The 12173-nt window shown below is 38.3% G+C and overlaps 2 protein-coding genes across 17 annotated transcripts in view; both read right to left on the bottom strand.

Moving 5' to 3' along the window:
- Positions 1 to 213: 213 nt before the first annotated feature.
- LOC111259888 (uncharacterized) lies at positions 214 to 2338 on the bottom strand (the record flags this gene model as incomplete). Its single annotated transcript, XM_022832243.1, is given in 3 exon segments — positions 214 to 336; positions 778 to 938; positions 2039 to 2338. Coding segments are annotated over 3 exon segments (339 nt in total), but the record flags the coding sequence as incomplete, so codon positions are not given.
- A 3468-nt stretch (positions 2339 to 5806) lies between these two features.
- mmy (UDP-N-acetylglucosamine pyrophosphorylase mmy) overlaps positions 5807 to 12173 on the bottom strand; it is a 35122-nt gene continuing 28755 nt past the window's right edge. For 6 of the 16 annotated variants that reach the window (XM_022832231.2, XM_022832230.2, XM_022832227.2 and 3 more), the window contains exons 3-14: positions 11950 to 12146; positions 10896 to 11006; positions 10448 to 10669; positions 9705 to 9902; positions 9259 to 9452; positions 8409 to 8462; positions 7818 to 7952; positions 7611 to 7730; positions 7237 to 7302; positions 6850 to 6876; positions 6412 to 6475; positions 5807 to 6169 (exon numbers count right to left, since the gene is read on the bottom strand). In XM_022832231.2, coding sequence (XP_022687966.1) covers positions 6089 to 6169; positions 6412 to 6475; positions 6850 to 6876; positions 7237 to 7302; positions 7611 to 7730; positions 7818 to 7952; positions 8409 to 8462; positions 9259 to 9452; positions 9705 to 9902; positions 10448 to 10669; positions 10896 to 11006; positions 11950 to 12146 — 1469 coding nt within the window. In that variant the 3' untranslated portion in view covers positions 5807 to 6088. The remainder of the gene's footprint in view (positions 6170 to 6411; positions 6476 to 6849; positions 6877 to 7236; positions 7303 to 7610; positions 7731 to 7817; positions 7953 to 8408; positions 8463 to 9258; positions 9453 to 9704; positions 9903 to 10447; positions 10670 to 10895; positions 11007 to 11949; positions 12147 to 12173) is intronic. The other 10 variants (XM_086968049.1, XM_086968050.1, XM_086968052.1 and 7 more) reach the window with 5 other exon arrangements.

Consider the following 12173-nt stretch of genomic DNA (forward strand, 5'->3'; position numbering starts at 1 on the left):
TGTATAGATTCAGATGAGTCAGGCATATGGTCAATTTTTTTGGGGATTTATACTGTCCCTTTGCTGATCGGGTGGAAAATATTTTTGAAAGTAGAGCCAAAAAGGCCATGTTAAAACAAAATATATATAGCATATAATTTTGTCTCAGAACGTATCACGGGTAGCTAGGAGTGAAGTAGAAAATAATAAAACATGAATAAATGAAAAAAATACCTTAGTGCGCAGTTCTTCCCTCGTAACCATCTGATCTTCTCTACCCTGAATTTCTTCATCCTTCGGAATCGCCCTGTCCAGACAGATCCTTAAACCTTTCGCGTTATAACCAACCTTTTTCATCTGGGCATCGACCAAAGAAACGCAAGATAGAATTACTGCGTTATTTTGTTGACTCAAAAATTACTTTGCGGATTGGGTAGCTTTTTTTCATTTCACACAGACCATTTTGTGCGTGTCTCAAGGGAGCTTAAGCCAGCGATTTCTGCCTCAAAGATCTACGGTAATTACATACGGGACCCTGGCTGTAACTAGAATTAATGGATAAAACACTAATAGGTAACGTGTGCCACAGTTATGACACGTTATTATTATGTTTTCTATAGCAATTCTCAATAACCCGATAGGTTGGCGTTAACAGGCTATCTACGTTGTCATAAGACCACCTTGAACTCAGCCACGTGGCCGCCGCTACGGCTTGTAACCGCCACGATGACGATTTAACGAATCGGTTAATGCCAGTTATGTGGTGCAAGTATATAAACCCTATAGGTAACTACTTACGTTACCCTGTATTTCAGCAACGAGTTTGAAACAAGGTACAAATTTGACTGCAACCCCGACAGCCGTGCGGCCTTTGGATAGCACACCTTTGACTTTTTCTGCGACTTCCATCATACCCTGTGCGTCTGCTGTGGATGTCCGAAAAAAGTAGAAGGCTATTCCTGAAATTAGACAAGGAAACAACATCACTTTAACGGCCTGCCACCCACAGTATCTAATTCTTGTTGTTCTTACAATATTCCTGTGCTTCTAAACACAGAGATATGTAAGTTTCCTTTTGTTCCTACATCTCATGTTCTTATAGGAATTCTAATCATAATTATTATTGTAGAGGAATCCTCAAGCTATAGGTGAACAGGCTTACTTTCCCTAGAATGTGATTTCGGTATGAATCTTTCAGGGTATAGAAATTGGCTGTAATCTGATCTATCGTAGGTATTCGTGTTCTCACAAAAGATCGTGCATTCATTGTAGATTACGCCCTGGCTGTATAAGAGGTAGTTGCGTTGTAGGTCTACGTTTTAATGCTATAAAATATTTTAAATCAACGGCCTAGTCTTATGGAAGATTGTGGATCGATTAGTCTGCAGGATCAAGTGCAGAGCCCAACCTTTCGAAAGGAGACTTCAACGCTTACCTATAGATGTTTTTAGAGTATGTGTACACGGAGCATTAATTATTTCTTCAAAACCAATGGTAAAATGCGCAATTAGGGAAACTTCTTTTTTGCTCTTATTATTGCCACGGTTTAAAATGTCATTAAAACTACTTTATTTCGTACACTATTTGTAGTTGGAGGGTGACGCCTCCACTTTGTGCATGGAAGTCACGCTCAGTTTATTCTATCCGAACCTATTAAGCCTAGGTTGGGCGTGTTCATCCTTTTTGAAGTACTAGCAATATCACATTGCGCAATCATAGTCAGCTTGCATATGCGTTATATATTAAATCTGCCTCAAACCTTTCAACGCTTAGCTGTACTAGAATAAAGTCAATAAGCTTAGCTAGTTAGCTTTGCAAACTTTCACCTTTTCAGTCATTTTTACTGCCTATTTTATATAATATTAATATATTTTCTGCTCATAACAACATCAAAACTCGCAACGAACAAATCGGAACTCACATCCTCGATGATAACTTTTTAAGGTACCACATCACTGTTGCTACCACTATGTCACTTCTACACTTCAAACTTGTATCTTACATCCGGTTGATTTTTTTGAGATTTGGTGTTAGGGATCTTGTTAGATTTTTTGCGTACCGATTAGGGCAGCAGTGTAATATACTCCATGGCCAACGCGTTTCTCGAGCACCATGAAGACCGATAGGTATTTCTGACTCAAATAAGAACGCTGGATTTAGCTTCGTTTTAGAAGTGCTTGCTCTATAAGTATTTGGTTGAAATATTCAATTAGCTAGCTCGGAAGAAGACATCAGTTGCTACGCCTTGGTTACCGCTGTTCGTTATTTCACAGAAATCTGAATTTACTGAGTATATAATTGAAATGAACTTGTATAATTAAGAACAGGATCCGATCAAGGTTGATCAATTGCGTTACTCTGGATTTCAGCTAGTTGAAGCATGAAAAAGGTCATGGACACAGATCATCATCGCCCAGTTTAGTAAGCGAGAAACTTTGGGCTTGACTCTTAGATGCGTCATGGCATTCTACTCGAATGAACTAGAAAGCAGCTGATCAACTAGATCTGAGGGGTGTCTCGTCATTTCTCGTTTACCGTATCGCGCCTTAAGTTGAACTGGGTAATATCCACGACCGCTATATCCTAGGCACTTCACCTGTGCCGACTGATTACACATGCACGAGGTAACGGTAAAAAATAAAGATATTTTCTATTACCTCGTGCGTTTACTCAGCTGATTTAAAAGAAATCCCGTCTATGCGTAACCCTCTGGAGGCTTTTCTTGGTAAATCTATCCGAGGTCAAGTGAATTACGTCTAAGTGAAGATTGATTCAAAAATGTTCCTGTTACTGCTAATAAAATGGTGGCAAAAGTATTCCTTTTCAAAGGCGGTCGTTATTCGGCATTTTGCTGAATGTTAATTGGCTAAATCCTTATAAAGAAGATCGATCATAATTAGATGTCGTCCTCTTATACGATCATCGTTCTGGTGGACTAGAGCAAATTGATTATCAATTGCGAGGAATACCGGAGGAGCTCTGTCGTCTTATCGAAATGTTAAGGATATTCTGAAACGCTTCTTTCCATTCCAAAACGATCAAGACGGTGAGAAGTGTTGCTGTTTCAGTAAGCCGTTTTTTTAGTTTTAAATAGCCTCTTTTCTTGTTATCTATTTTTATGTCGATCATCCGATTGTTGCCAGCTAACATTTGTTAAAATTGCCGAGATAAAGCTTTTGATTTAAAGTGAAAATGCTTCACAGTAAACTGTTAGTGGAATGGGTTTTTTAAGCTGCCATTCGCTGTGACCAGCAAAAACTTGAAGCAAGCAGCATTCTGCATAACGTGTATTATTATATCATCAAACAGCATGTGAAAATGGATAAAAAAATGTGGAGTATTCCCTTATGGTACCTAAAGCTTATGGTCTTGACTTTTTTGGATGAATAAAACAGGTTTTTAAATGATGTATAGAGGCGAGAAAGGAATATTGCATTGTATTGCATGCGTAAACATTTATTAATATCAGGATTTGTTTTTGTCGGCTACAGCTGGAAAAAGAGAATTGGCCGCTGCTGAATTCGCAATTTTCGTTTGAACTCAGAACGTGTCGATGAGCAGTATAGAACCTTCAAACAAGAAGTCCCGCGCTTGGCCTTTGACTGATGCAATTTTTTATTTCCAGTAGTTCAAAATATTCGATTATCATCGTTCATAAGGAACTGTTCAGGACGTTTATAAATAACGTTCCGGAAGGCCGAGAACATCAACGAACTCTATCAGCCAAAGTAGGAAGCTGGGAAGTTGAAGTAAGATATTTTAAAATCGTTAATAAAATCCAGTTTCGCAATCGGCATTAGGAAACCAAATGTCCATTACATTTTAACATGTTGTCAATGGAAAGATGATGAGATTCTCAACAACGGTACGTACTTATGAAGATGCTTTGGATCGAAAAGAACAGCTTTGCGAATGATACTTGGAAAAATGTGAGCAAAAAGTGTTTGGGTATAATTGTTTGGAGTAATGAATATAATTTAAATTCAATGGCACAATTAATCGACATTATGGCACTTACTGGGCAACTGTAGACCCACCTGTTAACCCGGAACACCACCAGTTTACCGGTAGTGTAACGCAGTTTAGTGACTTATAGCAATTATTTGCATTTGCTGCGAAAATTTGTTCTAGCATGCATTTCAAAGGACTCTAATAAGGATGGCAAATTTTATTTTCAACAGGGCGGAACACCCGCATAGTATCATTGTGATAAATATCGTAAGAGCACATCCTGATGAGAACCTTTCAAACGGATAGGTTGGATAGAGAGATCCTATGGAAGGCCATGCCCATTCCGCATAGCTGGAAGATTTACACTGGACACTGGAAGATTTCCAATTACGACATCAAATTAAATGTTTGTTAATGTTTGTGATAGTTTGCTTGCTGTTATCAGAATCTATGTATTGGCTAGCACCGTACTAGCTTTGAAATTTTGTCATGAGACAAAGGTTATACATTTTACGTGAATTCTTTTGTGTATATATATATGGGGGAGGGTGGGGCTATATGGGCGAAAATTTGCTTAACCCGATCATTGTAGACATCCGGAGCCTTTGCTAGAAAAAACGATTTGGTTCATAAATCTCCTGTTTTATATATTGGGCGACATATAAATAGTCACATTTCTTAGGTAATCTGGGGTTAGCGTCAGTATAATTTGAAACCTGAGTTTTGATAGTAGTAAAATATTTACTTTTTTTCAGACTCAAAATACAGCACCTTAAAGATGTAGAATTTTTGCAATGAAATGACTATGAATTAGAATTTTATTACTATAAAGGTAGACGTGTTACTTATACTTATAGAACAATTATTACTGGAAACTTACTACAAGTGCTACAGTGATGGTAGTTACGATGTAAACAGAAAAACGGCAGGTCATCGGTTAAAATGGCTCACATTTAGCTTAGTAATATTGCTCTATTTTACAAAAATAGCTACTTCAGTTTTAAATTAAAAATTGCCACTACTTTTTCAAAAAATCAATATATACCTTTTGCGATGAACGTAAGAACTGAGAGATTGTTGCATTATGAACAATTAGACACAGAGCATTAAAAATAATAACAATGGTACTAAAATACTGAGACAAATTTTGTGGAGAAAAGTAATTTTTTGTTTTATCTTGTTTAATATTTATTATTTTGATTTTTGCGAATGCTACTAAAAGGCTGTCGCTTATGAAGGTCTGTCTTTAAAATGACAAATACGCCCAGTGTCTGTCTTTAGCTAATACGTATACTCTGAAAGAACTTTATTTTTCTACATTATTATCCACGTAAATAACGTAAGCTGTCTTGAAGCTTGAATGGAGCACCTCACCAAAATCATCAAATGAATTACAGCATATAGATACACAGGAATATGCGATCGTTTTAAGGCTAACACCGTGAAAATAGCTTGTCGAAACCTTATGGAACCACTTACAATCAGGTAGTGAAGTTAAAAATATCCCAGAGCCGAAAGCTAAGGTACTTCAGACTGAAACTGATTATTGTGTGTTGTGTGTCACCTTTATTCAGTATAATCAGTCATGATCGATAATAACGTGAATTAGCACGTCAATACAATCCTATATCGCATAATGACCTCATCATATAGGGTGCGTTTATGCATGTGGTGGGACACAGTACCCAAGATAGTAAAATGGTAGTTAGTTTTGACCTGAAGTTTACAGCGAAAACCTCGTCCGCCGTAGTTATTCCACCTTGCAGTGATAAACAGAACCTGACTTCAACATATTCATATTACAATTCATATTTAAAATATTACACGTAGCACACATTTCACAAGCTAAGTATACTATCTAAAAATGACAAGTGTGTCGATTGTTGCAAAGAACTATTTTTATTTCGATATATTGTCACATCATAAAAAGATTATTGGTAAAAAAAGAAGCGATTACATCATTTACACATGTTTACTGGCATATATATATATACCTTAATTAGATTTAAAAACATTTCGGTTTAAACAGTGTGGTACGACCCTGGTTTTTTTTCTGATACTGTCGCATATAGTGATTAATATTAGCTTTTCTTAGATTCGGTAAATTGGTGCGTTAACTTTGTCATAGAGCTTCGAACTGTTAGTGAAGTTATTCTTACTAGTGCGTCCCATTCTTGAAGTTTTCACTAAGATACAGTGGTGCTCGGAACTTCTGTCCTTTTACTATTTCCTCGAGATCCTGAAATGAGCCAGTCAGAACCAGTAAGAATAAGGGATGCTTATTGCACACCGAAAAAAAAAAGATTAAATAGACTATTTTTTTACGATCACGAATACGATCACGATTTGTCTGCATGGGTTTAATTAGCGGAACAATAAAAATCTGGGAAACCGAAGGAATGCAAGCGGCTTTGTATTTGCTAATACCCCTTAGCGAAACAGATGGTATAAGGGCGAACGCTCGCGGTACGATATACCCACCTCGCCGTCGTATGATAGCAGCGGGGAGATTTCGCAGATAATCGGCTCATGAGTATCCCTCTCTCTGAAACGGTTTGTCCGCGATTAGAGTATAATTAATCGGCTACCGCTGGCAAACCGACTAAACGAAACTGAATAGGCTTGCCCAACACGGCCGACGAATGTATTAAAAAAAGCATTCATACATGTATATACTTATACAATGCTCAGCATTTATTATTATAAAGTGAAGGACCGCAAAACAATGAAGCACACTAGAACACCCAAGTGAATGCAGAAATTCGAACAAAAACCTCACCAAAGAAAAAAACCCCAAAAAGATTTGGGATGTTTTCGGCGATACGATACGCATAATTTACATTACGTTCGTACGAATTTTTGTATAGAACCAAAAAATGGCCAATAAGGCTGCTTTTTCGTGGAAAAACCAGTACGTACCTCTTGATAGTGCCATTTGTAATTTGACTGAAACGAGAAATGTAACAAAACACAAAACGCACGAAGCGATATGCAAAAGTAGAGTTTTTAAACGGCTTTTAACTTAACCCCAAGTTGACAAATATGACTGTACCATAACAACCTTTGTGGCAGGTGTTTCTGATAGTGAAACAAACTACCGAAATAAGTATTGTCCCGTTAAAAGATTAGGTATGGATACGATACACTGCATGAAGGTTAATTACGCAATTAAAATGGCAGAATTTCAGTTTGAATAGATCATGATTGAATTGATAAATCTAGAAAAATTGTTAATTCTCAACTAAGTGAATCCAATAGAAGCAGACAGTGCATGCGAATAAACATAACAGATTAGTGTTCACTTACGCTGGAATCAGGGCGAGCGGAGTTCCATTCTCATCGATAAAGTTTCCGCCGCTATTTAGCACGTATCTTCAATAGACACAATTATACGTATACCACAATTCGTTTAATTGGACAAGAAACTAGATCCGAAAATTAACCGTTGTTTCTGACCGTTGTTTTAGAACAACACGAGCTAATGCGTCACTCTTTTACATCATAGGACACATCATACAGCTCACACACGCATAAATGCATTTTCAAACAAAGAGTCATCTCCCGCGCCTATTAAATTAATAATACTATGTATTATTATAGACGCATGTCTGTACAATAAAGGAACACACTGAATAAATTTTTTTGAAGCAATAAATTATTAATAAGTTATTGCTACGTACCTATGGTGCAAGTCAAAAAGGTGGTATCTGCAAGTTGTTGGTGTATCCTTCTCAGCCCCATCGGCGTTCTTCAGCGGCGAAAACTCATCCTCCCGTAATACTTCCCATACCGCAAACGAACTGCGTGGAAAATCAAACAAGTTGGCAATAAATTATTTGTAAGCTGTAGGATCTGTTTAAATGATTCCTTTTCATTCTGTTACGTACTTTGCGTATTCGAAGACATCAAAGACGAACATTTCCAATTTGACGCCGTTTGGTTTTTCAGGTTGCCTGGATACGCCCATCGCATCAATGAAAGGAATCTTCTTTTTGGCGACATGGTATTTCAGGGCGGCCTTGCTGTTAAAATCAAGCTGAGTGTCAGTAAATAATAATAAATAGTAGGACTTCGAAATCAAAATTACTAAACTAAAGAGGGTTTTGCAAAAAACGACCTGGCTAGATCGTTAAGCAGCAGAAGACTATTTTATCGAGTTGTACTACGAGAACTGTACGTGCAGAGGCGGAACAGAGGCGGAACATCCAACGCAATTTATATAGCTTGAAAAACGAATTTTTCTTTTTCTTATTAACTGAAACACCGTTAAATAAAGCAATAAGCCAATGCAGGCTTAGGTTCAATGCGCAGACCGACTCAGAAAGAGAGCAGGCTGATTGTATATGTAGATTACCTGTTCTGCCCAAACAAAAACGTCATATCGTTATTTACATTTCCCTAACAATTATTCGACTAAAAATTTAGTTAGCGCGCAAAGGATGACGCATGGTGATCACTTGCATGCTTATCAATTCTACCTGGTATCTTCTTCGTTGCCGTTGATATCAATTTTCCTCATGCAGGCTGCCATACTGCCGGAGACAGGTTCGGGTTGAAGCAACAAACCAAGAGCGAAGTCAACGTTCATGTGATCGATCACGAGGACGTAGGTCATCCGAAAGGCCAAGACGTGTGTGCAACAGAGAAAACAGCAGGTAACATGCAGGAAAATGGGTTTGCCATTAGGGTGGCGGGAATGATGCAGAAGTGTCTTTTTACCGTGAAAAGATCACTGATCGCAAGAGCAACGACAGAAAAGGGCGGACAGACTATCATATTAACGAAAAACATGGGTTCGTATGGGGCGTTTGATTGAGGTGACTGTAATAAACGATTAGTCGCATGGGTAAGAAAAGTTTAAGAAAAAAAGGCAGTTAGCGTTCACAAAGGTGTAGACGTGTGTAGAGTAGCATGTCGTTGGGGTTTGAACAATTAATTCCTTGCTAGTGCAGATAGATAAATCACGAATGCGCATAATCGAAAATCATGGGGGCTCTATAATGACAACAGGCATTCATTGATAAGCATAATCAGCACTACTAATGATGATCTTCACCCTTCTGCATAGGATTCAAGTGATTGTCTTTGTCAAGGTTAAAGATGTCTGGATGGAAAGAGCACAAATATACAAAAATATTGGCGTATGCGGGACACGCGGCCATTGGAATTTTGATTCGTGTGGAGTGAGCCGTTTTAAATCGAACGGAGCATCGAGACATGAACGTAATTCAAGATTAAATAAAACTGCCAATCTAACATCATCTGCGGCAGTCAATAGCCAGGTACTATATGAACTGCGTAACAACTCGGACGTGCAATTTCGCTCACCCGGAAACCTTATTGAGAAAATCGAGAGTGAAGAAGTGGTTGCAGATATTTCCTGCGTTGAAAGTCAATCGCCCATCGAGATTGCGCTTTTGTGCGGTCTCAGCTGAGATCTCTGAGTACTCAACAACCTGATACCGACCTCGGACTTTACACACGACACCTACAGCTTCTGTTGGAGAAGCCTTTTCAACGACCTGCACATATAGAGAATCGGTATGATATAGGGATCGTAGAACGTAAATGTCATATATATATTTTCGTTTTCAGTGGCTTGGTTCGTTTTAATTACTTATCATCACTTCGACTATCTACACTAATTATTATTACCAACTTCATGATACTTTTCATCAGCTTCTCATGTCGTTTACATAGTATTTATCATTTCAGCGATTCTGGGAGGCGAAATTATAATTTCCATATAGCACCGTGTGTGATTTTTTGCTCACCTTCGCGGCGCAGTCGGCATCTTTGCTGATACAGAACCCGATAAACGTCGGATCGGCAATTTTCACAAGGATATTGTCAACGCAGTAGGCATGAATGTACTTAATGCCTCGGCGTACCATATCCTCGAGGATTCCGCGTTTGTAAAGAACATTGTACAGACCACCATTGCCGTCAGGACTCAACGCCAGTCGGTAAGTCTTCGTTAATAACATGAATAACATAGAAAATGACAAGTCTTAGGAAAGCAACATAGTAACATTATATATTTTAGTATTGCATACAATATGAAGGCTTTAAGACTTCATAGAGACGTTAATACAATAAGAATCGAGTATTTTGAAATCGAGTGCTGACATGGTCGTATCTAAATAAAAATGAATAAAACTACAACAGGCCCTGACGTAAGAAAAGATTAATAAGAGACCACATATAAACGTAGCGCATTCCTAAGATTAATAGGCAAGTGTTAATTAACAAGCTTAATTAACAGTATATACGAAACGGACCACAACAAGCCATGCTGGAACTAGAGCGCAGTCATGTTTTCAATTACGGAAGTTTCTGTATAGATTATATAGGATTATAGTGAAACTTAGCCTTTTTAGCTATAAATTTCACATGTTTAAGTAGGTTAATGGCTGTTATTGATTTGAATTGGAAGGCGCTCTCACTTACACAAAGCCTCCTGTACAACTTCAAGATCTTTCAAGCTAAGAAGTCATTCTGTTTTTCTATTACTTACCTTTTCCAAGATGATCTTGCCGTCAAATGTAAAGCTCGGCATCATGTTCTGTTCAAACACTATGAAATTGTCTTGATTTAATCCGAAAAAATCATGGTTGGCGAAAAACTCAAGGGTGGGGTTTCTAGTGTGCTCACTGGTCATGATATACCACGGAATACTGCAACCAGCACGCCCCGTCTGTTTCTCGACTAAGTGTTCAAGCCTTTTCAACCGTTCGCCCTGAAGGAAATAAATTGCAATGCCAAAACAACATCCATTTTAGCTTGGCTTCGAATCTAAATCATCTAACATATTCTTAGATTTATCTGCACCACCGTGGGGACACTGAATTTAATCTCTCCAATTTAAATGAGCCTGATTTCTTCAAAGGGAGGATGTCTATGCCACATTGAGACTACTAATAAAAGATAGTCAAATTATGCTTGATGGTGATCGCTGCTCTCACCTGCAGTTGGTAAAGGGTCTTGCCTGAGGGTAGGCCAACATCGTACATCCCTTTCGGATAAGGTACGCCCAGGCGGGTACCTTGGCCTCCAGCTAAAAGGAGCGCAGCTACCTGAAGAAAAGTAGATGAAACGAACTGCGGATGATGGCGATGATATTATAATAACGACATTATAACTCCTTAATGAAATATCGACAAATAAAAGGTTACATGTGGTATATCGTGTCAATAACAAAGCACAGGTAAAGAGTGTACAGAGCAACTTAATCCACAAAAAACTTAAATAATGACCGTACGTCAGGCGATATTGATAGGACTAAATTCAATTGTCGCTCATACACACTATATATGAAAAATAAATTTTAGGGTGGGTACATACCAGAGTCCGAGAAATGTAAGGGCTCAAAATAACCGAAAAGTTCTGAAGGTGGAAAAAGACGCGAAAAGGCTTACCGTTGGAGTTTATCTGTACAACCCAACTGGCAACTGATATTCGCTTTTCTAAAAAAGCTGCCAATTTTCGCATCAAATATTTAAACGTATTAAGCACACTAAATCTGACTCTTGCTAAGGATCTCCCCATCGAACATTCTTCCCGAGAGCCTTTTTCGGATTTTTTAGGATCCGATAACAACCCAGATCGTTGATTGTGGGCGAACAAAAATCTCAGTGGGGTTCGTCCAATGTGAAAAGAATTGATAATAGCTAATTTCAAGTTCTGGACACAGTACATTGATTCCTGTGACGAGCTTTGCTTTTCTTGTTCCAAAAAGAACTGGTTTTTGTCTGATGTCAGGAGTAGGTAATTAATGCATTCATAATTATAAAAAAAAGATAAATAACCCATAAGGGACGTTTTCCACAATTAGAAGCTACTCTGCGTATACATAACTATTCCTCTGCTCTAGTTTTACTGCTCTCGTACAGTACTGCAGTTACGGCTACAGTAATTTCCAGCCAGAATTATCCTTTTTTTTTTTCGGTATACCCAATTCTACATTTCGCTTAATTTACGTATTTTAGTATTAAACGTCACTAACTAATTTCAATATACCTCCCCTCTTGAAATGGCCTCAAGACCGGCCTGGCGGTAAGCCGCAAGCTGCTCTGGGCTGGACCGAGCTACGGAACCAAACTGATCCGTCGCAACAGGCTCAAGCAGGGAATCCAGATCGTCGGCGTTCTTATTTGGAAGCATTACGTTTGAGAACGCTGCCGCGCAACGCGCGACGTCCACATAGTCGATGTCAGCTAATTAAATTAATGGCAACGAGCAAA

The sequence above is a fragment of the Varroa jacobsoni genome, unplaced genomic scaffold (assembly GCF_002532875.2).
Source record: "Varroa jacobsoni isolate VJ856 unplaced genomic scaffold, vjacob_1.0 scaffold_378, whole genome shotgun sequence".
Lineage (NCBI taxonomy): Eukaryota > Metazoa > Arthropoda > Arachnida > Mesostigmata > Varroidae > Varroa > Varroa jacobsoni.